The sequence below is a fragment of the Neopelma chrysocephalum genome, unplaced genomic scaffold (genome assembly GCF_003984885.1).
Source record: "Neopelma chrysocephalum unplaced genomic scaffold, ASM398488v2 Primary Assembly neopelma1_108, whole genome shotgun sequence".
Classification (NCBI taxonomy): Eukaryota; Metazoa; Chordata; class Aves; order Passeriformes; family Pipridae; genus Neopelma; species Neopelma chrysocephalum.
In genome coordinates this window covers 3,576,552-3,602,854 of record NW_020897773.1, presented here as the reverse complement: position 1 = coordinate 3,602,854, position 26,303 = coordinate 3,576,552, and the positions used below count along the sequence as shown (strand labels likewise).

Here is a 26,303-nt window from a genome sequence, read left to right as displayed (position 1 = left end):
TAGTTTGTAGCTTCCTCTTGTTCTCTCTCTACGTATGTATGCATGTGTTGGTACATGGAGTGTTCATTACTTTCCAGAAACTTGGGACTGCACCTCAACTCATCTAAACCAGTGGCAAATTCTTTGAATGATGGTTGCTTCCCCATCTGGCATTCATTGTTGTCTTCTGGTTTTACCAGCACTACTGAGGAGTACAAGCAAATATAAAATATTAGACATATTAATTAATGCCCCCTTGCTATGTAAAGAAAAAGGAAACTTTTCCAATTTTTTCTCTTTTCCCAGGTATTTGCACTATGTGTTTGACTTGGGAAACGGTGCAAATCTCATCAAAGGAAGTTCTAATAAACCTCTGAATGACAACCAGTGGCATAATGTGATGATATCAAGGGATACCAACAATCTCCACACTGTAAAGATTGACACAAAAATCACAACACAAAGCACAGCAGGAGCCAGAAATTTAGATCTCAAAAGTAAGTACAATTATTCTTGTATAATCTACAGTGAGGGTCATTACAGAATGATAAGCAGAATAAATCATATATGTAAAGTACAACATAATCATGTATGTAAATAACAACATAATTTTATAATCCCGTATGAAGCCTTTTACTTTATAATAATGAATATGATCACAAGAGATAACATCATCTTAACCTAACAGTGCAAGTTAAGTAGTAGTTCTGCACAGGTAGGTGCAACTTAAAATGTGTGAAAATTCCGTGGGGAAAAAAAATAGGAAATTACAGAAACACAGAGTGGCCGATATGAACCAAAAGATAATTGGGGAACTAAAGGAGGCCTACAATATCTATGTAAAAACATTGACTTTTACGTGAACATAAGTTACATAAGTGGTGTGTAAAAACCACAGCCCAACCTTTACAGTACGACTACAGAGGCTTCTCAGAACTGCTGATATCTATGTTAGAGAATTGGGGAACACTTTGACCTGTTCCTCACTGTTCAATATTTCACATAAAAACTACCTGTCGCTGGGAAAAGAGATGCAATGCAATTTCAATATCATAAACTATCTTCTAAGATCTTATGTGGCAGTCCTCCAAATCAGTTATAAATACGAGTTGCATGATGTATTGAACCATAAACATACTCACCTAAATTTGTAATGTATTGGAATTTCAACTGCAGGTGGGATAAACTTTGTTTTATAGGCCTAAACCTACATGTTATAGATCCAGCTAGATTCTTAAGGTCCGTTTTAATAAACCAAACTGATAGATATGTATATTTTAAAGTGATAGCAATCAGTTCTAAAGGTGGGTTTCTGAAAAACTAATTTGCATCAGAGGAAAAATATCTTTTTGAAAAGGTGTATAAGTATACTTTTAAAATACTGATTACCTAATCAGACATAAGAATATATGTTCTGATCATGTGGAAAAGTATTGTGTATTTTAACATTCTTTAAAAAAGTTCTTGTCAGGAGAACCAAAATTTCGTAGCAGTCAAAGAAGTACAGTATTTCAAAAGCCAGCATGTTCAAAGAAGATATTAATATTCCATCAAGAGCTTATTCCTTGCTGGATTTTCTTTTATCTACCTCTGAGTCACAGATAATGAGCTGACCTTGGTAATTATTCTGGATTTTGTGATATTTTACATGTTTGCCTCACTTGAAAGTGCTATGAAGATTGTAAGAAAGACTATGAAAACAGTATCTTGATATGTCATAATCTTCAATAGATGATTCTCTAATTTATGAACATAGCATCTGATAAAGCTTTTTGGATGACTCTCACTGCATTCCTAAAATTGTATTTGAAATTTGTGCTGTGTTATTTCTCATTTTTGCATTCTGTTAAATATTGTCAATGTTTTTGAGACAGTTTTTCAGCGGTATTTTTTATGCTGTAGACAAAGAATCCACCTTATTCTTCCACCTTTTTTTTTGATGGCAAGTACTACTTATGCATATGTGTATGTATTTCATGTGTTTGGGTTTCTTCCTAGTAGATAAATTAGACATGGGTAGGAAAAATAATCCTGTTAAGAACTGATAATTAAGTTGACACAGTCATTTTACTCTACATATTTTTCAAACCGATTGTGGTATTTTAGTATATTGCCTTATTAAAGAAAATAAAGTTTGTGCCATGTGCTTACTAAAGGCACTAGAGAGCGCTGTGATCTCACCGAATGTGCTGCTCAGCCCAGTCCCAGGGAAAGCTTATCATCGAGGACAACCTATAAAATCCAACATTCCTTTGTTTTCTGCACTTTGAAAATTCTACTTTTGCTTTACACTTTTGAAGTAAAACTGTATCCATAGCGGTTGCATTTTCTAACCTTGAATTCCTTTGGAAAAAAAGAAATGAGGAGCATGAAAAAACATACTGAGATTTGAAGCTAGGAAGATGAATTGTATTAGATGCTGATTTTCTGTTATTCACCACCCAGGGAATGTGTATAGTAAAAGAATAACAAGCCTGACATATTCAGTGCAGGAATATAGAGCAAGCCTCTTTCTGAACTGTTCTAGCATACACAAGTCCTTCACCTCTGTCTTCTCATAATAGTATTTTTAATTTTATTTTTTTAATGTAGGCTACTATATTTTTGCTCATGCAGATTCTCTTAAATATGGCATAGTATATATCATGAGAATTTTGGTTGGATTTCTGAGGGGGAAGGTTCAAGATGATGTGTTTTAGCCAGCAGGCTAAAAAGGAGAAAAAAATGCCTTTCATTTCTGTTTTTCTTTCCTTTGTATTCAGTTGAAATGCTCTCCTGTAGTTTCTTAGTTTCTATTTTATGTCAGTCTTTCTTCTAATGACATGTTTCTGTTATGCTATAACCACTCCATACACTTCCCTGATACAAGTAGTTACGGTTAATTCATTGACTTGTGTTATTTTAGTCTTAGCAACAAAGCAAATTCAAAATTACACTTCCTGCTACTGGTATCAATGATTCTGCTTAACCAGAGTTAAGTAAATTATAAATCTGTACATATAATATAGAATCTGTAGACTTTCTGAATAATTGTAGAGTTGCCAGGTTTCTTATGCTGAAATCCAAGCCAATCCTGAAAAGATAAATCCCATATATGCATTTTTTTGCAAATACACAGTGAATTTAGTGTGAAGATAAGACACAGATTGTGTTGTAGAGCCTGCACAGCATGGAAGTTGTCTGGGAAAGCAGACAGTTTCCGTAAAAGTATGGGAGAGAATTTCCTATATGTTTCCTTTTGGGCGTAGGATTTGGCTATATAACACAGAAAGTTCATTACTAAAGATGTTGGTTCCCTGCCTGACCTCTGGTATAATTTCAGTGGGTACCTGTGCAAACACTTATATTAAATTCTCCAGCTTAATTATTGCTGTAATTAGATGGGTAAATTACAAGTTGGAGACAAATAAATGAGTGAAAATAATTCTGTGTTTAGATTCCAAGAACTGTATTATTTTTCCCAGCAGAGAAAATTAGCAAAGTGTACTCGGGCGCAGTTCTAGCAGATAACCCGTAAAGATAAATGAGTCTTACCAGCAAAGGCAATGCAGATCAAGCCTGCCAGCACTCAGTTACCCAGCAAATTTCCTTTCATATATTTTAAGAGCAGATTCCCTGTCCTGCTTTCAGTACAGCTCAGACGGTTCGCACGGCTGCAATTCAAGGCCTTCACAGACCAAAATAGTTAGGTGGAAGGAATTTTTGCTCACTGTACGTAATGCTGTGCTCTTATGGTCTGAGGGGTTTTAGTAGCCTTGAAGGGGCACAGAATTACAAGTGAAAGTGGAATTTCACTTCTACGATGGAGTGACTATGTCAGTGGTCAAGGGAAGGATTACAGATGTCATTTATTTGGACTTCTGCAAAGCCTTTGACATGGATGCCCCCCAACATTCTTCTCTCCAAATTGCAGAGAGATAGATTTCATGAGTGAACTGCTAGATGGATAAGAAAGTGTTTGAACAGTCACATCCAGAGGGTAGTGATCAAAGGCTCAGAGTACCAGTGAACATCAGTGACAAGTGGTGTAGTTCTGTCAGAAATCATTTTATTTTAAAAGTATTTGAAGATATATGATCTGCTTTCGAGGAGGAGAACATCCTCAAGCATACTTCCTATCCACTTACCTACTAGGGATTAATCTTCCTTTTGGTTCCATATTCAGATCAGTGTTATTTAATATCTTCATTGATGACATAGATGAAGGGATTGTGTGCATCCTCAGCAAATTTACAGATGACACAAAGCTGAGTGATGCTGTTGACACACCTGAAAAACAAGACGCCATTGAGAGGGACCTGGACAAGCTTGAGAAGTGGGCCCATGGGAATTTCATGAAGTTTAATAAAACCAAACACAAGGTGCTGCACTTGGATCAGGGCAAACTCCGATATCAATCCAGGCTGAGGGATGAAGGGGTAGAGAGCAGCCCTGCTGAGAAGGACTTGGGAGTGATGGTGGATGAGAGGCTGGACATGACCTGGCAGTGTGCACTTGCAACCCAGAAAGCCAATTGTATCCTGGGCTGCATCCAAAGCAGTCGGGGCAGCAGGTCAGGGGAGGTGATTCTGCCCCTCCGCTCCACTCTGGTGAGACCCCACCTGGAGTGCTTCATCCAGATCTGGGGCCCTCAGCACAGGAAGAACACTGACGTGTTGGAACAAGTCTAGAGGAGGGCCACAAGGATGATTAGAGGGCTGGAGCACCTCTCCTGTGAGGAAAGGCTGGGAGAATTTGGTTTGTTCAGTCTGGAAAAGAGAAGGCTTTGGAGTGACCTAATTGCAGCCTTCCAGTACCTGAAGGGAGCCCACAAATAAGACATAAGAGCTACATGCTTTTTGCAAGAGCATGTAGTGACAGGGGAATGGCTTCAAAAGTGAAAGAGAGTAGATTTAGATTAGATATTAGGAAGAAATTCTTTACTGTGAAGGTGTTGAAGCACTGGAACAGGTTGCCCAGAGAAGTTGCAAGTGTTCAAGGCCAGGTTGGATGGAGCTCTCACCAATCTGGTATAGTGGACAGTGTCCCTGCCCATGGCAGGGGAGTTGGAACTGGATGATCTTTAAGGTCCCTTCTGACTCAAACCATTGTATGATTCTTGTTCCTCACTGTTGCCAAAGAAAAGATGTCTCCCTTGCTCAGACTGTAGGTTGTACAATATCTATAATGTCTCTTCCCTCTCCACATTTTATTTCCTGTGGTGTGGGAAACTCTAGTTCTGTCAGAAATTATTTTATTTTAAAAGTATTTGAAGATGCATGATCTGCTTTCAAGGAGGAGGACATCCTCAAGCATACTTCATATCCACTTACCTACTAGGGATTAATCTTCCTTTTGGTTCTCTCCTACACACATAGGCAGTGTTTAATCCCCAAAGTATTCATAAGCTTTCTTAGACAGCAAGCATACAAAAACCTACAGAAATTTGATCATAATTTTCTTGGAATACCCATCAGAATATTAAAATATTTTAGCATTTTAACTGTTTATAAATAGAAATGAGAAGTTGAAATATTGGACTCTTACAAAACAAGAAACTAAGGAACACTGCTGTTATTTTAGATTTAACAATAAATTTAACAAACTTTTCTATGAGTTGGTAGTTTCAGTACTTCAGTATTCTATCCTATTTTAAACTTTCTGATCACAGATATGCTGTATCCTCCAGAATGATCTGCAGCCATCTTAGTTTTGATATTGGGATAGCTGTATTTTCTTTTTATAAGGGAAATCACCATTATGTAAAAAAATCCTACACAACTAAACTTTTTTGGGTTAACCTTTGCTGCCTGTGCATCATTTCATATGTTCTTAATACTTGCTTTTTTGAAGTGACATTAATAATTTCAGCTTGTCTCACTGTCATCATCTTTCACATGGCCTTCCCAAACGTCAGGTTTAAAGTCCATTGTAAGTCATATGTTATTTCTGTGCTGTTACATCACTTCATCCTCAAAACATGCTGTTCATATTAGAGCATACATCAGAATCAACCTCCCTGGATTAAAAAAAGCCTTTCTAGATATCTTGTTGTCTGTTTTACTTTTATTTCCATAGCTCTTTGCTGGCCCCTAGCTTTCTCTATTCCTTTGTGAGATGAGACTGCTGCTGCTATATACTTTTGCTTTTTCACTTGCTGTTTTTTCCAATAACGTGAAAACAGACTAGTCTGAAGCATTTGAAAAAAAGTAGTCATATTTATTTCTGGTATCACCTCAATAGTTTTACAAAGAGTTATAATTCTTCTATGTACAAAAAGAGTTGCTTGGCAGTTAATTCATCCTTGTAAACTTTTAATGCAATTAACCAAATTATCAGTAGATCTACTAGCCTGACATATTCATTGATGATTCGTAATAGTCCCTTTATTGATATTTCGTTTGCCTGTCAAAGTAGGTTGTTCATGCTGAGCTAAATTTGCCTCAATCATAAAGAAGATTTCCTCTTTCAGCAATGGAAATTGAAATTGTTTCAACTTCATGTAATATTTCTCTATGTTGTTTTATATTGAGCCAATTATTATTGCTGTTTCATTATATGTTTCTCTCTATATTCCAAGGTCTCTATCAATGGCAGTGATTCTTCATATTTCTATTACTAGAGAAACAAAGCTTTAAGAAGCATGGAAAAGTATTTTATATAAAACACAAATTTATACAAATGGACAAGTATTAATGCTTAAATTTCTCAAATAATCATGCTTGAGCTAATTGTAATGACCTTGCCAGTGGGCTGTGAACTCTTCATGCAGAAATAATGTTCTGTTCCAAATGCAGAGTTCCAAATACTGTCAACAGCAAATAGATCTTCCCAATGTGACCTGTTGGAGTAGACAGTAGCAAATGCAGCTGTTGCCCTCGTGATAATGCAGGAAAGCAGGCTCTCTACAGAGGAAAACAAGACACTTAAAACTTGAGAACTCTTCTTTGAGGCTTCCTGTGTAGTAAAGTTCTAGGAGCAGATAACAATAGATGATTGGACAACTATGTCTAATGGGAATTCCTTTATCCTCCTTTCTTTGCAACTTGTTACATGCTGTGTCTAGATAGCAGTGCTGTCTACCAGGCTGTGAAAATAAATCTGGAAGTGCTGAGCCTTCAGAAATTGTATCCAAATTGCCAAAATTATGAGATGGGGAAAAAAATTGAAAATCTACTCCAGTAGTTCTAGATTAGAGGTATTCTAATGCTGAGCTCTGTGAAGTCAGTAATAATGGTGTAGTTTGTCAGATTATTCCATGGTGAGCAAAGTTTTTACCTTCTGCTTCTTCTCCCCTGTTTTTCTTTGTCTTTCACACACATATGAATGGATAGATTTGCCTCATGCAAGTTATTACAGTTGGCGATTGTGGAATTTCTTTCAAGCCTTTCTGGGATACCAAGTAAAAGTTATGCTAAGGATAATGCAGGAAACATGGATGCTCTTAAAACTTACCTAAAAATCTGGATATTTAGTATAAATACATTCTATGGCTTCCTAGCACCCTTCCCCCCCTCCGTCCCTCAGCCAGGAAGCACATCCTAAACTTGTTTTCGTAATGTGCTGCCATGGGTACGAGAGCACCACTCTCATTGACATTGATATTCTAGCTGAGCAGTCCTTTTTACAAAAGGGCAGCTTCGTGGAATATCCTGAGTCTGGAGGTGATTGTCATGCTCAAGAGTAGTATCGTATAAAAAGTTACCCTTTGCAAATCTACATTCAAAATGAGAACATTTAGCATCTCAGTTCTTTGGCAGCTTTATGTGGAGAATCATGCCTGAAGTACTAGCTAAAGGAAGAGTTTTGTCAATGTTGATCTCTGAGGTCCAGTATGCCTGTTGGAAAGAGGAATTCCTCACTCTTTTGTAAACAGGCTCTGCTAAGAGCATGTGTTGACTATTAAAGCAGAGAGTGAAAAAATTGTATCAGAAGAAAGAGAAATCTGAGTATATTATGCTGTGCAATTGTCAGCTTCATTAGATTTTGTCTATTTTTTGGGTGTATACAATCTACAAAAGTAGTCAGAACAGGAAAAAAATGAAGGACATTTTATGTGCTTGACTGCCTCACCTCTCCACCACAACCATCCCACTCATACAGAGTAATTGGCCTAGCATTGATTATGTGGGAGATGGATTGCCATGCACATTTATATGGCAATTAGATTTTATTATTTACCATTTAACATGCATCACCAACTTTCCTCACAGTCCATTGCACAAGCAGACTGCTTTGGTTTTGCATCTGTTTAATCTTTTTCAATGCCAGTGCTTTCCATCTAGTCTTCAGCAGGGTTAAAAAGAAAGCAAAGAGAAATAAAGAGTCTAGGAATCTGAGGATTTTTATTGTCTAGAAAATATTAAATGTTTTTGTGTAATTGTTTCTTGTTTGAGAATGCATGTTGTTTGAGAACAGGGTTGTTGGGGAAATGGTGGATTTTAACCTGGAGGAATCTAGGGGATTGCTCAGATGTGAGCACTTACCTTTTAAGTATCTACTTTTGTCTATTCAAAACTTAGCTTCTAAGGGCGTTGTTGTGTTGTTGCTGTTTCTCACACACACACACATTTCCTATAACACTGCTTTACTCGCTTCTGAAACATGGACATTTTTGCATAAGCACTGAGCAGTACCGAACAGAGTCAAAAAGCATAATAAGAATGAAAACTGAGCACCAAGAGGTGCATGGAGCAGTGGAGAGCACATTCAGCAGAGCTGAGTTGTAAAGCAGCAAGCAGCATGGCAATAGCATGAGAAAAAGTTTCTAGACAGAAGAATATTTGTACAAGTATGAAAAGTCTTCAATGCAGTGAGAGTGGCACGGTTATGAGTAATGTGATGGAATCAGGAGTCTTGGAGAAAAGTAGAGCAGCAGCTGTATCTCCACTATGGACTGATGCCGAAATTGGTGGCAAAAGAAAAGTGTAAACTACTCTTCCTAGTGCACCCTTCAACTGTAAATTCCATCTGGTACCTCTTAATTCTCACTACCTTTTTTTCTGTCAGTGTGGACTACGGTGCAGTGCTACAATGAAATTGTGAAAAGAGCAGTATCAACCAAGGGAAGAAATATCTTCAAAGTTCAATTCTCTTGACAAATAACTACAATATGTACTATGTGCCAATAAGGATGCCTAAAGAAAACCCACCATGTCAGCATTTCAGTGCTGGTGATTTCTCTTATTTTTGGAATATCTTTAGTGGGGTATTCAGGCAAGATACTGAAAGAAGTGTAGAATTGGGGTGAAAAGATCAGTTTCTATATTCTTTCCCAAAAGAGTGACTTGCTAACCTATAAATTCTTTTTTTTATTATTTGCCTGTAAACGTTTTGCCTTGCTTTGGTTATCACTACAGGGAATATGAAAGATGAAAGCCACCACCTGTCGCAGCATAAAATGGCCTCTTGCCTGAAGTATTTGAAAAGACAGATAACTCAGCAGAGCCTGGACAAGTAAACTAGCTACCCTTTCCCTTCTTAGGTGAGAGAGGGTCTAAAAGTGATAGAATTCATCACTCAAACAGGAAAAATATTTGAAAGCCTATTTTTCTTAAAAAAAAAAAACACATCAAAACCAAAAGACATCAACCACAAATCAATACTGAAGCTATAGATTACTCTTCGAAGTAAGTGGACATAAAACACTAAGTTTACATTTTCATGTCTTCCCTCAAGTGCCCTTGCAAGTGGTAGACAAAATTCCATCATGCTCTGCCAAAGAAAGCTGTGAATGTGCAGCAAAGTGCATATTCTCTATTGTAAAGGGGGATTTGAAAAGCCATATGCTGGAACGTATGTGCTGCAGAAGCTGTGTGGATGCATCATTTAAGTCTTTGTCAACTGTCCTTCAGTTTATTAATTGGCTATGAACACAGTGGTCTTCTTGATTTATTGGGAAAAAAAAGAGCAATTATATTTCATCAATATTTTTTAAGGACCAAATACTTTTTTATATAGAACAAAAAATAAAAGCTTAGTCATGACTGACAAAAGTGGGGAGAGTCTCTAGAATGACCACTCATCCTCATCTGCTATTGAGGCCCAATTTCTTTTCTAAGGTGTGTTGAAACCCCCTATTTGAAAGAAAAGTTACCACTCTGTTCTACCTGTTGTACAAACTATATGTGCAAAAGGTAGGTGGTTTTGTACATTGGAGAGGTGAGAAGGTTATCAAGGACAAGTAGGCTCCTATATTTCAGTGAATATTAAAGGCACCTGAATGCCTACCCAACATTTTCTTTTGAGGCAATATCCCTTGATTGGAGATCAGGATGTTGTCTGTTGTGTTTAAGTCAGTGCGTATTCAGCTTGTAATTTGTTTTCACAATTCAGTTGCCTCAAAAATACCATGAGTTGGGATTGTGTGGGTTGTCTTATGATGAGTTCTGCCTTGTACTTTAATGTGCAACCATTGAGATACTATAAAGTGATTTCCATTGATCTTGTAACAGCAGATCAAGTTTTAGGAAAGACTTGAATAAAGGGAGTACTTTTTTCTTCCAAGATTAAACTTTCCCTATGGTTTTTCTCAGTCTTTGCAGTCCTCATTCCTCTTTGTCTGCCTGAGGGAAGAAGCTGTTATAATGCTTGATCATTTTGAAATAGCATGTTTGGAGAAAAGTGTGCCTGACACCTTGGCTTCACCACAGACAGGTGTTCCTTTGTATTTTCATGTGTCATATAAAGGAATTGTGGAGTTGCCTGTTGTGTTGTCAAAATTCACCACAATATACTGGGCTATCCATCTTTTTCTTGGGGAGTAACACCTCTCTAGTACACCACAGACACACTCTTGATTCCTAGCCATAGTAGTGATTTAGTACAATGTGACATTAGAAACAAGACAAAGCAACATCTTCTTTGAAAGTACAGTTAAAACCAGCAGCACAACAAGAGATGAAGGGAGAAAATATCTGCTTTTGAAGAAAATTAAGAGTTTGAAGATGACTTTATTCAGCCATATAAAAACAGTCCAGGGATATTGTCTTTATGGGTTATGAAAAAGACAAGCCACAATTCCTTCCACTGCTTCATTACCTCTTTCTTTTTCTTTTTTTTTTTCTTTTTGTTCATACATGGAACCATATTTGAATGTTCATTTCTTGTCAAGAAAGGTGTTCAAGAAATGAACACCAGATATATCCACAAAACACACAGATTTAGGAGAATAAAGAAGCCTAACTATATACTGGTTAAGCTACTTGTCCCTGACTTCAAAAATCCCGATTTAGATTCCTGTGGACTATATTCTTAATGCAATTTAATAAAGTTCAATGGCAAGGTTCACTCTATTAGTTATTACATGAATGAAACATATAAAGGAAAATCGAGTTAGAATCAATTTAGAATTATTTACACAAAGACCAAAGATGCAAAAGGGTAAGGGAGGCCCTCTTGTTGAATCATGAGGTTGAGTGGACCCCCTTGCTTTTTAAATTCCTGATAGAGCTCAAGTGTAGCTAGGTGCAATCTTGGTCTCAGAATTGAACAACGGTTTATATCTAAAGGAATTAACTACATGGATTTCATTAGCATTAATTTAGCATTCAACTAATTGGCAACTTAGGGAAGATCTGTTGGGAATAGAGGGTCTCTCTGCCTTGGGTAAGGAATCTCAAACCTCAAGAGGTGTCCTCAAGGCGACAGTCACTGGTGTGCAGTCAAGTTGCTATTTAGAGAGAACTCAATTTGGACTCATCCGTGTCGTTCATAGTAAGGTCTCTTTGCCTCAAGGAGCAACCTTGAGAGGTGTCCCAGCTCAGTGGCAGATAACTGCCATGCTGCCAGGCTGTCAGGCAGGGAGAGCTCAAAGAAGGCTCATTTAGGCTGTTTTGTATCTACACAATAAAGTGGTTGGCTCATAGTCAAATTACCTACAATGTAAAGGTATGCATGAGACTCCCTCTACCCTCGACTTCATTTGTTCCTTGATAAATGAGTCTTGGAAAAGCCACCCACTATCCGTGTGTTAATCACACAGACGGTGTTGCAGGCTCATTTGCATCGATGCTCACTGGAACCACTCTGCTCCGTTGTGGGTTTCCTAGGGGAATTTTTGATCCAGCCATGGCTTGGGCTCTTACCTCCTGTACCAAACTGCTGCTGGCTTGGTTAGGGGGGTCAAGTGCATCTGTCACACCTGAGCAGTATTCCTGTGTTGTTGCTGCCATTATAAGCACATGGATAATAATTCCCTCTCTACTAATGTTTGAAGACAATGATAGCTGTTAAGTTAATAATTTTTGCCCACCAGCATGTACCATGTAAGAGTCTATGAAGTGACCTGTCTGCAATGTCACTAGTACCAAATAACGAGATACTTCTGCTAGTTATTCAGAAAAGAAATAAATAGAACATCATCTTCAGTCTTTATTTTACATTTCTTTGGTTTAGCGCTTGCAAAGTTCTTATTTTGAAGAAATGCAGAGGCTTGGGATAAAAAAAGATGAGCTATTACAGGAGGATTTGGCATTTGTTTTACCAACAGTTATGTGTGACTCACTGTTGTGTGGTGTTCTGTGTGTTTTTGCATAAGTGTGATTCCAGTAATGAATACATTGAGAACTTGGGTTCATTTATTAGCTAGCAATTTGTTTCTGTGTTAAATTCAGTTGTTTATTAAAGCACAAATCAGCTCTAAGTCAGAAAAGAGATAAATAGGTGTAAATAGGAAAGGTCCTGTTGGAGTAACTGAAGATCTGCAGTACCTATAAAAGATGTAAATTAAACCCACTAAACTCTTCTCAGTCCTTATGGCATAACTAATCAGTAACATTATTGCCATGATGAATAGGTATAGCTCTAAAAGTGCTGACTTCCAGTTCATTCCTCTGACCCGCAATGAAGATGCCGGTGAGAGCAGGCCTGTATCACTTGTTCTTTTGGCCTCAAAAAAATAAAGGGAAGAAACAATCCTCCTACTCTAACAAAAAGGTGGTAATTCTATATACTGACTCCTAATGTAAATAAGAAGGGAATAGTGAGATCTGCTCTCAAATAAACTGCTTTATCTGAAGCTTCTTCAGAGATTGCAAGGAAATCTTGGAGTGCTCTATTCCTTCACCCATTTCTTTACTACCTGCTACTTTGTGTATGACAGTAGATATATATTTTATATAAATTGGTTATTTTCCTTTATAAATAAAAAAATTAGGATTATTATGAAAAAAATGAGACTGTTTTGGGGAATACATTTAGAAATCAAACTAAACTTCAGAAGAAAATCTGTGCATGAAAGGCAATAACTAAACTTTAGTTCCTGAAACTATGGTCACACATTTTCAGTAGTGGCAGTGTAACATTATTATTGAATTTAGGCTGCAGCTAGTTTACATAGTGTCATGATCTTGTACCATTGATCTAATGAATTGTGATACCTTAATGAAATTACTTACATGTAATTCATAACAGTGAGTAGGCAGATACACAACAAAGTATTTGTTCTGGAGTGTGCAAAATTTCCAGTAATATAGTTGTACTTACATGAGAGAAAAAGAGAAAACCTGGGAATTTGTATTGTACTACTTTGATTCCTCTGATCTCTTTTAGTAGAAGCAGGGACAAGCTTTTATTTTTTCTGAATCCCTGCTATTGCATGTTCGATATAAAATATTTTAATTAACAATATTTTCTGCAATCCTGTCTTGTCTGAATTTTCAATGGATTGAGTTTTATAGGAAACTACTTCTTCATTTAGATGAACATAAAAATGGCATGTGATTGAGCGAAATAAAAGTAGCTATGCAAAAATTTTGTAATGGCAGAAAAGAAAAATAAGCAAGTGAAAAAATTTAAGTAACTTTAAAACAAAAATAAAAATTAGAGTATAAATTCTAGAGCCTATACCTTAATAAAATTTTGTCTTTTACAGAAAGTGTGTTTTTATGCCATCAGCAGTAAACTCAAGCCACATATGTTATTAAACATTTGATATTAAATCTGGGAGAGGTTTAGCCCATAGTCATAAAAATACTTTTATATACTTTAAAAAAAGTGAAGTCTAATAGTCAGTATGGCTGCTCAATACATATGATATGTATCTGTGTAATGTATAAGATAGTGCAAAAGCAGAACTCAAGTTATTTTGAACAGCAACAAAGTTAAAATATTACCCACAACATGTCTTTGTAAAAATTGTATCTTTATTGGTATATAAAGATCAGTCTAATTATCAACACTCTTAAGGAACTGTAAGTAAACTGTAGAGATACAGCTTATTTAGACTCAATTTATTGTACTTCACTGCATATGATATCTAATTGACAATATTCCAGTGTATATTTTCAAGAGCAAATATTCTGAGTTCCAGTTGATATATTGGCACACTGACCTGGACTTCTATTAGCCCATCACCATTACTGGCAGTTGCTATATGTATATAGCAATCTCAATATGTTTGAGAGATGGATATTATGAAATAGCAGGGGATCAACTGGAAAGATTGTGGTTTTAAAGATTTAACTAATCACAAAACAAAAATGGTTGCTTGGACAGTATGTTTAAAAAGAGGTTGCACGTTGTCATGTGCAATAGATCAAGTCTAACTTTTTTAGCATAGAAGTGATTTTATTAGTACTCTTCTCTGAAGTTTCCCTCTTTTAAGTCTACTGGAATCAGATGAGATGAATTATCTCTCTATTCTGAGCTGACAATGACTAAAAGCACAGAACTTCAGGAAACCTGGAAAGGTTTTGCTGTCTAGATGTTCCACGGGAGAAAAAGATGAAGAACCTTTATCATGAGGCAAGAATTTTAACTTTGTTTTCAGTTCAGCAGATTGAAAAATGCAGAAATCTTTCTGCTGTAAATTATTTAGATCCCATTTGTTGTAACAGATGGATCACCATATTTTAATCTGTTATGTCTAATCTCGTGCTTCTGAGATTTACACTGTACCTCAAAGTTCTAGAGGAAAGCAATATCTTATTCTCCAAATTATCTGCATAGAATGAATAAAGCTTGAAGTTTCTTTGTATCTGATGCTATAAAGGTTGCTAAGACTTTCGGTTGGCTGGCTTATAAATTTATTAATATACAAGTTCCTAAGCTTTTTATCTATATTTCACTAATTCAATGCAGTTGAGTTTTAGGGCTAGTATTTGGTTACTAAAAATTTTTCACAGTCTGATAAACATTTATTTGTTTCAGGTTATTTCCTTGCAGGCAAACTGTAAACCATTACAAACAGCACTAAATTGCACTCCCTTTCAAACAGGCAAGTATGCCAGGAGAACCAGTAAAAGGTGTGACTGTGGCTTTCCCCGATAAGAGGGAGATTAAAATAAGCCACATGGGGTAATAGCGATGGCTAGTACATTCTGAGTTCAGTTGCTACAAAACCTACCTACAAAGCTCAGCAAACACTTAGGAAATTAACAATTTTGTATGTGAGGTGATACAGAAACACTCTTTGGTCCACCCTGTGGCCTAGGCTCCAAAATCATTGAGGAATGTACTGGAAAGTACAGTGTAGATTAGAATGTTCAAATAGTCTGCTGAAAATTTATGCTAGCAAAAACCATGTCATCAGTGAGGATCTAATGCATAGGAGGAATAAGATTTTTGTCACTGGATGATGCTTTAGAGTCAGATGCTGCCACAAGCACCTTACTGCAAACAGGTTCAATGCTTCTCAAACCTCTTCCTGTGTGCCAAAGGGTCTTGCCTACAGGCATCCTCAGACCACTTCTACCACGCTGTCAAAGATTCCTGATTTTTCCAAGTATGAGGACAACAAAGCAGGACACTAAACTCATGGAAGATGTAGGGAACCATGATTTCATTCCTTTCTGTCTGTGACTAAAGGAATTATAGAATCATAGAATCATAGAACGAGCCGGGTTGGAAAGGACCTCTGAGATCATCAAGTCCAAACTTTCATTTTTTTTATTTTTTTTTTATTTTTTTGAAATCCAGTCCCGGTTTTCCCCAATTCTGTACTCCAGAAAAATCCAATCCGGGTTTTCACCCATTGTGTACTCCAGTGGAAATCCAGTCCAGCTTTTCCCCCTCCCCCCCAAAGCAGGCCCGGGACCCCCGAGAAAGGCAGCGCAAAGTGTGAACCCCCCAAGCTGACACCAGAACAGTGTTTTATTTATTGTAACAAACACAGAGGATCATGATGCAATGAATTACTTCCAAAAAATCATCCATAACCCTTGTAACTATACAAGCATACAAGGAGTAAATGCAGTATAGCAGTGTGCATCAGACACTGGTGTCTGTCTCAGATTGGTGTGAAACAGCCACGTTACTGTATCAGTTTCAGAATGTAATGGGGGTGCAGAAACATGTGTGATGGCTTTTAAGAGAGCCCTAGAGAAGTGTTCTACAAAGGGTAGATCAGTGAAGCAGTATAGCACAAATTATTCTTATGATACCAGACTACTACTCAGTCTACAGCTCAAAGATGTCGAGGGAGCTGGTTTTGTAAAGATAGCTCCACATAGTGTTTCATTAGCAGTACATACCTCCTCAGCATGTTTGCTAAAGGACAAATTAAACAGCAACAAGGAAGTCAAAACTTATTTGTCTTCTAAAAGACCAATATCTATATCCTAAATGAAACAAGTCATCTTACCAAAGGGTAGCTGAAGATTAGAGATTTGGAAACTCCCTCCATGGGTTCCTATGACCTGGGATGTTTATTTATGTATTTTATCTAGTGATTATGTGTATCCAAAACACATGGAACTGCCCAGAGAGTAGGGAGCAGAACCTGGGACTTTCTCTTGCTCGGACATCACTAGGCAATAAATTGAAGGACTTCTACAAGCTCTCCATGAACTTCTCCTGAGACACCAGAATGCCCAGTGAGCACAGCTCCTTTTCCCAGAGCTTGGAATTAGCTGGAGATTAAAAGTCCTTCTACAGGTGAAGAACTGACTGTGATTCTTCTCAAAGACAAGTGGTAATTATATTCCACGCATCCTGGGGAAGTGCTCAGCCAAAGAGTTATTGTACAAAAACACTGCAACAGCAATGCTTCCTCTGGCTGTATTTCAGAAGGAACAAAGCAGCAGCTTCCCACTTATTCAGAACTCTTCCCAGCTTTGTTTTCAAAATAAAATCTAATCCTAACGTTCCAAGAGTCCTAAAATTTCTGGATTAAATTTTATTTGGAGCCTCAAAGTTTTATACCAAACAATGCAGTGCTTAGGTCCCTTAGGTCTAACCTCTTACATATCAGCCTGTGAAAAAAATAAAAATACTGTGCAATATGCTACGAAAAACAAATTAATCTTCTGTAAGCAAAATTTTAACTGGGCTAAGTATAACTCCCAATCTAGTGCAGAAAGGAAGATGAAACAAATGTTCTTATTTAGTCCTCAGAACTAGTTACATTTTACTGTTTATTCATACGTCCGATTCTGGACCAATGTATGATCATAGAATCAAGTCACACCTCTTCAGAAACATCAGGGAAACATCCCCAAAAGATGCTAGCCAGCGAAACTGAAAACCATCTTTGCACATTTTTTATACAGAGGAATATGCACTCTCTTACAAAGGAAATTTTAACCATAACAAAACAAAAGAAAAAAAAATCACCAAGTTATTAGTGCAGCCATACTAAAATTTCACCAACACAGTGAAAGAATAGTCAACTTGTGAGGCTAGAATTTTATTGTTCATAGGTCAACACATAAACATAGCATATTTACTAGAAACTGAAAATCTGAGCTGTTGACATTAGGTCAAAACTTTCTTGACCCAAGAACTCACCTTTTATTCCAACACACAGAGTTTCAGAGGTATAAATTTCTTACTATTAAATCACTTTCACTAGTAGGGAACTTTTCTTTTAGACCAAGTTATGCATCCCAATTTGGAAAAGAGGTAAACAGACTAAAGCACACACCAGTATGGTAAACTTAAAATACTGGGGTTTCCAGCATGCCATCCCCAGTTCCCTCTTTCTGTGCCAATTGTACAAGGTTCCAAGAGATGAGCACGAAGGACAACTTTCATCTGCAGTACAGAAATATAGTCACCAGAAGAAAGACACAGCTATATTGCCATTCCATGATTTTATAAATCTATATCAAAATAACCTAGCTATTATATACAGTCAACATTAAAGCAAGGAATTCTCATGTTTACTCCAGAAAGAGACTGAAGTTCATACGGGACAAATGTTGCATAGTTTTCACATCTTGTTTCCTTTACACTTTTTGGTCACCTCACCTGTCAAATTCAACACATCTCTGACAACTGCTTAAACCTTTCTGAAATTTCTGCCCAGGTTGAAGTCATTACTACATTTAGTGCCGTATATAATTTATTCAGTTTTTCTTAAGATGTCACTGAAATAAAATTATGCAATCTTAACTGAAAACTGATGCATCTAAGCATGAAGTAGGTTGTTATCCCCACCTGTGTGTGGGATACCAGTTCAGGAATTACTTCCTTTACTATGCAGTAACAACAAAAGAAAGAAAGTAAAAGTTGAACTGCCATCAAACTCATTAAAAAGCAGATAAGACTGTATATGTATTAAAAATAATTTACTTTCCCAAAATAATGTACAATTAGAAGCAGTTCACACTATTTTAAACACAGAGCTGGAAAGTGTTTGAAGAAAATCTATTAAGTCTGAAACACATTGCACTGAGACAATAGGCTGAAATGCTTTAAAATTCTCACTTGGAGCAATACTGCTTTAAACCATGAATTTTTATTCAGTATGTGCACTCGGTACACTGTCAAGACAGTTATAAAGAAGAGTCTCAGTTTACTTTTTCCTGACACATCCACCACCTGCAAGCATGGTGGCCACCCGAATAAAGATGTTCAGTGTATCGGTGTAGATACCCATGCATTTTACATAATATCTTGTCCATCAACTGGAAGGCAGAAGGGCTCTGCAGAGAGATCTGGACAAGCTGAAGAGTTGGGCTGATTCCAATGGGATGAGGTTCAACGAGGCCAAGTGCCGGGTCCTGCACTTTGGCCACAACAACCCCATGCAGCGCTACAGGCTGGGCACAGAGTGGCTGGAGAGCAACCAGGCAGAAAGGGACCTGGGAGTTTGGATTGACAGGAAGCTGAACATGAGCCAGCAGTGTGCCCAGGTGGCCAAGAAGGCCAATGGCATCCTGGCCTGAATCAGGAACAGTGTGGCCAGCAGGTCCAGGGAAGTGATTCTTCCCCTGTACTCAGCGCTGGTGAGGCCACACCTCGAGTTCTGTGTCCAGTTCTGGGCTCCTCAGTTCAGGAAGGATATTGAGGTGCTGGAGCAGGTCTAGAGAAGAGCAACGAGGCTGGTGAAGGGACTCAAGCACAGATCCTGTGAGGAGAGGCTGAGGGAACTGGGGTTCTTTAGCCTGGAGAAGAGGAGGCTCAGGGGAGACCTCATCACTCTCTACAACTCCCTGAGAGGAGGGTGTAGCCAGGTGGGGGTCAGTCTCTTCTCCCAGGCTAAAGCAGTAGGACAAGAGGATATTGTTTTAAGCTCTGCCAAGGGAGGTTTAGGTTGGATATTAGGAAGAATTTTTTTACAGAGAGAGTAATCAGACATTGGAATGGGCTGCCCAGGGAGACGGTGGATTCTCGGTCCCTGGAGGTTTTTAAGATGAGACTGGATGTGGCACTTAGTGCCATGGTCTAGTAACCACAGCGGTGTTGGATCAAGGGTTGGATTGATGATCTCAGAGGTCTTTTCCAACCCAGTTGATTCTACGATTCTATGAATATGCTAGATATGTTTCTAGATGGAAATTCTGTGATTTAATCCTCCTCTGTGAAATAGATACATGTTTCCTAAACAGGTGAGCTGGTACATAAACAACATTGCCAGGTACTTCTAAGTAATTAGTCATACAAATTTGAAGTCTACACCTGCATTTGAAAAAATATAGCCCTGCAATGTCATAGTATCATACATACGATAAGTGTTTGTTTTCTTCTACATTTGTTTTGAAGAATTTTTTTGGATATACCTGTCACTCAGCACAAAAGGACCAGAAGATCAAGCAGGTCAAAGGTTCTACAGGTTCTTTTCTGAATCTAATATTTATTTCCTCTTTAACAGGTGATTTGTATATTGGAGGAGTGGCCAAAGAAATGTTTAAGTCCTTGCCAAAACTGGTGCATGCAAAGGAGGGATTCCAAGGCTGTCTTGCATCGGTTGACTTGAATGGACGGCTCCCTGATCTAATTTCAGATGCTCTTTTCTGCAATGGGCAGATAGAAAGAGGATGTGAAGGTATTAAATATGCTGATTTTTTTTTTATATCACAGTAAAAGCATTGTGCGAATCCCGGAGTGTTTTGTTGATATGTTTACTGCATACATCAAGAGACTATATTCTGCCTGCTTCTAATTGAACTTGTTTGACCCTGCATTTCTTTAGTATTATGGAGACAAGCATGTGCCTGCCCTACAGCACAGAGATTGATCTGAGAATATGAGTTAACTGCATAATGTTTAATGTAGTTTCATACTTCTACAGTGTCAAGATATTTTGCATGTATTTTGTTTACTTCTGATGTATTTTAATTAATGACAGAAACAATACCAATTAGCTTCAATTAAATTCTTTATATCTTCATAACACTTAGGCATTAGCTAATGCTGAGATGTTAGCTAACTGATTCCATTTTTAAAGCAGACATTTTGAGTTGATTAATTCAAGGCTAATTTATGGAGCCGTTTAAGACCAATCTTCTATATTCTCTATTTTTGCTCCCCCTGAAATTAGTATTGACATGAGCCTTTCTATCTGAAATCGGTAACAGACAAATATGTTTTATCTCACATTTTTATGTCTATTTTGACTCATCTAGAATATCATGGAATTTAAGCGAGGACAGAATTAGAAGAGGTGTATTTCTAATTCAGGGGTGCCAATTTCTAGCTATTTTTCCAGCTGTCTTCTGATCCCACATTATTTTCACTATGATTTATGGCATAATTTGAATACATTTTCTGTCACTCTATATCTACTTTATTCACATAATTCTGAATTTTGTGTCTATGTTCAGTTTTATGTCTTCTCCCTTCTCTTAAGTGCCATTATTCTCTTGACAGAAAAATGTGTAAATGACATTGTAAAATTAATTTCAAGTTGGAATCTTGATGATTTTGATATAAAGTTTGTTAAGTTTGAAAATTAACATTGTGAAAAATCCAAGCAGAGCTCAAGGGGTTTCCCTTCATGAGATAAATCATTCTGGTGGATAAACTGTCTCCTCTTTTGTTGTGCCTACAGTACATTTGTGAAGGTGGAACTTTTTTGTTCTTTACCTACTACCTTCAGTTACCAGTATAAGTTCTATTGTTAGCACATAGACAACCTACAGAAAAAATAATATGTGAATTTTACATATTTCTATCAGGAGTGCAAAAATATGTATAAATTAGTTTGCCTCTGAGTGTAGAAAATTAGATTCTGCTTTCTGATGGGTGTTAGCAAGTTCCATGCCTGCACCATCCCTTCAGAGTGTCAAAGTATGCCTTAATTCCATTATGCACTTCATAGCTTCTTTTGAAATTATGTCATTTCCTAAGTGAATTTTCTGTACTTCAAAGAAATATAGCTGCAGGCCTAGTGTGAGAGTTCACCTTTTAAACTAGTGGCACAACTCATCTATCAGTGAATTTAATGAAGCTACCAATAATTTAATAAAGACCATACAACTATTGTCCTTTTAGATAGAGAGTCAATGTTTTCCCAACACCAAAATCATCTGACAGAACAAACTGGTCAAACCAGATGTGCTGCCTGGCTCCCAGAGAACTGTCTCATCAAAAGTCTTCTGCCCATAGAAGGAAACCTTTAACAACATGGAATGTTATATTCCCTTCTAACCTTTCTGCTTAACCTTGCAAGTTAACTCTTCCATCTCACTTGTTTACTTCAAGTCTTTGTGTCTGACCCATCTACCTGTCTTTTGTTTGCGGACCATGAATCAGATGTACAAAAAAGTGTTCTGTCACCTAAAATATGATTTAAGTCACTTGTGAGTTTAGCTGCCTCCTAGCAAACTCTTGTATGCCACAAGCTACTCACACCTCTGCTGCTGTATACAGCCAGGACTGTCTCCATCTTTACAGAGCTGAGTGTTTTGCATCAATCTCACACTGCAATGGGATGTGCAAGCTCTGAAGTCCCCTAAGACATCAAGTCCAAAGAGCTCAGGACATAGCAGCGGAATTTCAAAAGTGTTAGTCACCACCACTCTCAACCCAAAAGACAGCTGGTGTGTCCTTTGTTAAGACATCAGGCTGCTGGAAAATATGGCCTGAGAAGCGAGGCACTTGGATTTGATGTTTTTCAGGTTTATGGGATTGAATTCCCCAACTTTCTAGTACATATAAAAAAGAAAAAAGTAATAGTAAAAAAAAGTGAAAGCTCTTTTTCTCTCTTCTATCAAACTATGAAGCCATAATGCGCTGCCAATTAATTTTCTCCGTTAGATTTTGTGCTTAAAATATTTGTATTTCTCGATAACTTTACTGTCATAAGTGCATGAAACATTTTTTTTAAAAACCCAACCATGGGATTGGTGTGGCAAATTGTAAGGCTTGCATTTTGAAGCTTCAACCACAGCCAGATAGTTATCTCTGTTCTCTATCATTGAACATTGGACATAACTTACACTTGGCTGAATCCACCTTGTTGACAAATTTTCTATGACTAGAAGAGATAGAAACTAACAGCCAGAAACATAAATATGCTAACTAGCTCTTCGAATTGTTAATGGCAGACCCCAGAGCCACGTCGTGTCAACACTGTTTTTCTCTAGTCAAATCTGCTGTACTTTCTTTACTCACTTTAAATAAAGCAGAATTATTGAAATTACAGTATGATGCAAACATAGTTTTTATATATTTAGAAGAAAAATGGACTGTGTGCCTGCATGTGCATATATAATATAATTCATGTACTATACAAGCTATATGAAAAGTTTCACAATATTAGCACACATAAAGATTTTGGTGGTAAGATAAGGAAGTTTTTTGCAATATATATTGCAAAAAAACCCCAAACAATGTATATGCTACTTTAAAATGCTCTTTGTGCTATATATTGCATTAAACCCTCGCACAGGACAAATGTAAATGAGAGACCAAATCCAGTCAATTAAAAGTCTGCAGTGAAGACTGAATAATTTAAAATATTTAAATTGAATATGAATAAAAGGATGAGTGCTAGAAAAGAGTATATCACAATACTTTTACTAAATAGCTTAGTTCTGCAATATATATATAGGAGAATATGGGCCTCTTATGGTAAATATTGTAATATTTACGAACATTAAACAGTCCTCTTCTGTTCTTTGAAAAAAAAATCTTACTTTTATTTAAAGAAATGCTTATATGTAAGCTAGTCTTGGTGGTAATCTTTTAATAATGGCTAATATAGATACATAAAAAAAGTGCTAAGAATCAATTCAATAAAAAGCAAAATACCTTGTTTTGTAACAAGATTGTATCTGTATTTTTTCTAAATATGTTTGTTTTGACATGTACTTCTTAATGTGCCTACAGGGTCCTGCAGTTAATGTACTTTAGGTCCTTGTGACTTTTGCTCTACTTTTGCAAAAGATGAGGAAATTCAACATTGCATAACAAAGTGTAAATAAATCCATGAATATATAACATTTAAACACCTACAGATATTTTCACTTCAGCTTTGTAAAGTTTCTGAGTAGCAGAATCTGGTGAGAAAAAATGTGTCTTGTCAGCTACGGGATTCTGTCATTATAATCCCTAGCTCAGGAAAGGGTGATGTAATGCCCAAATGTTTAAACTTCTGGGCTCAAAACTCCAAAGAAAGGGAAATCACTATCTAATGTCTGCCTACTGCAGTAAGTCAGTTATTGTTATTGTTATTATTATAACAATAGAACAGTTATTATAAAAATAGAACAGTTAATAGCTTTGCCAAAAAATGCAGTGTACTCTGCCCTTGTTCTCAGTCACTCTGGTGGCTGTTCAGGCCCTGGTTCAGGGATGTGCTTGAGCAGTGCCTCATTTAAAGGAAGAGGCCATTGAGCTGACTTAAATCATATTGATGTGGATTTTTCTAAAATACTGGCAAATCAAAAGAAAGTCCCACACCGAGATATTTGAGGAAGATCTAATGTAAAAGAAGGGTTATGTGGATTTCTCTCTACAGTGTGATTTTTTAATGTATTTATATAATCTTTGGACCAGTTTTACCCTGTCATCAATGACTGGCAGTGGGAGTTTCAAATGGATATTGACGTGTCTCCTTCAAAACGATTTAGGACAATTTTATAATCCCAGAACCAAATTTTTCCTTGTAGTGTCAAGAGTTAGTGTGAAATGTGTGTGTGAGCTCATTGTAAGCTGTGGTTCACAGTCTGTATTTCAGTCTTCATTCATCCATCACAAAGAAAGGGGCTAGAGAAAAGACAGACCACAGTGGATGATGGTGCTAATTAGTCTTGAATTCAGTGTGTCTGAACATGACAAATGGCTAGTCAGGATTCAGCCATGCATTTAGTCTGTTAATGCATTCATATCTATCCAAGGAAGAAAAAAAACCCCACTTTTAATTTTCCTTCATTACATGTCATCAGCTCAATTAACCATTATATTTCTAGTAAGATACTGGCAAATTACTGCTTTCTTATTTTGGCTTGCCTGAAGATTTATGGCTATTAGCATTAATTTGTTTGCATTATATGGCATTTCTTTCTCTCTTTAACAGCAGCATGCACTTTACTCTGAATGTTTTTTTTCTGTGTTTGCTGCCATTTCAATATTGCTTACTAACATTTACTATATTTTGCTTTTTTATTTTGCTGACAAAGTTGCATTGATGAAAGCTGATTTGCAAGGTAGATAGCCCTGTGTGTATTAAACAAGACTGAAACCCCCAATGCACAGTTGGATTTCTGCAATAAATGCTCTGTACATTTCAGAACTAAAGTGTGTTATTTTGTTTCAGATTTTGTCTTTCACACCTCTAAAACAATGAGCTACATGAACCTTCATTTTCCAGCATAGCTTGCATAAAGGCTTTCAGTCTTGAATATGTTTGTATAGTGATTGCTTTAGTGCTTTGATCATTCCTTTTTGAAATTTCTTTATATTTCAGTAGTCTAGTTATGATTCTCTAGAAATAGAGTAGCTTTGTTTTTCATGCGTATGTCACATTTTGGCATGCCAGTTCATTAGTAGTCTGATTTTCTGCATTTCCTCTTTAAAAAGGAACCTGCATGGGATCCCTGAAGCATGTGAATCAGTTCTTGTCAACATTCCTGCCAAAGAATCCCAAACTGCCCTTAATTTCAGACCTAAATAATTTAAAATAATTTGTGAGATTAAGATAATTGTAATAGTGTAGCTTCATTTTATTATTTTTTTAAATTTGTTTTTGTTTTTAATTTTATTATCCAGTCTTTCATATCCTGGAGTTTTGATTTCTGTGGCATCTGGCTTTGCGGTTTGAAATGTATTTACAGGAAGAAATAATGAAGTTTTTAGAAAACATGTAGCCAGTTAATGGTCTGACACGAGATTAAGAAATAACTCACAACAAAGTTAACATTCCCACTGTACCTGGAATAACTCTGCTTCCGTTTGTGCATTCTTATGTGTTTGACATAGCAATCTTACAACTAAAGCAAACCCACCCTTTTAATGTCACATGCTGCTACAAAATCAGCAAGTTTATGTGTGTTTGACTTGGTAACTCTTTGCTCATATGATTTGAGATGTTGGCAACTAGTTAATGTGACCCAGTGAGAAATACCTTTCTTTGGAAGACAAAGTGCAAGTCCTTTTTTGTGTGTTCTCATTAGGGCCCAGCACAACGTGCCAAGAGGATTCGTGTGCAAACCAGGGTGTGTGCTTACAGCAGTGGGATGGATTCAGTTGTGACTGTAGCATGACCTCCTTTAGTGGACCACTATGCAATGACCGTAAGTACACAAAAAAAATGACCCTCTGAATCCCTGAGAGCTTAAAGGCAACATTTGAAGCAAGTGCCTGAAGTGTTTTATTATTGTAATATTAGATATTTAAATGAACTGGTAAACCCTGTGAAAATCTGTAAGGCTTGTGATAAGAACAAAGCTAAAATATACAGTATAAATTTTGGTCAATGGGCAGTATGAAACACTGGCAGAATTTGGTTTTATTACACTTGATTCTGAGTCTAATATACTGGTGGTTACCTGGTTGATATAGTCCCTTTCCTGAATAAATATTACAAATAGGATTTTTTTCCTGATTGAAGAAACGTTTTACATTTTGTTATCTTAAGTTATATTATAATTTTGTAGCACTACCATGAGGGCTATAATTACTGTGAAACAGTTGACAAGGCTCATTATCTCTCTTTGTAGATTTCTTTAGGTGACACA

The 26,303-nt window shown here is 36.9% G+C and overlaps 1 protein-coding gene across 33 annotated transcripts in view; it reads left to right on the top strand.

Annotated features, from left to right (window-relative positions):
* Nucleotides 1-26,303, top strand: part of NRXN1 (neurexin 1) — a 713,001-nt gene that overhangs the window by 333,108 nt on the left and 353,590 nt on the right. For 21 of the 33 annotated variants that reach the window (XM_027696600.1, XM_027696599.1, XM_027696611.1 and 18 more), the window contains 3 exons: nucleotides 286-476; nucleotides 19,994-20,167; nucleotides 25,740-25,859. In XM_027696600.1, coding sequence (XP_027552401.1) covers nucleotides 286-476; nucleotides 19,994-20,167; nucleotides 25,740-25,859 — 485 coding nt within the window. Of the gene's footprint in view, nucleotides 1-285; nucleotides 477-19,993; nucleotides 20,168-24,746; nucleotides 24,774-25,739; nucleotides 25,860-26,303 lie in introns of all 33 variants that reach the window. The other 12 variants (XM_027696581.1, XM_027696578.1, XM_027696573.1 and 9 more) reach the window with 1 other exon arrangement.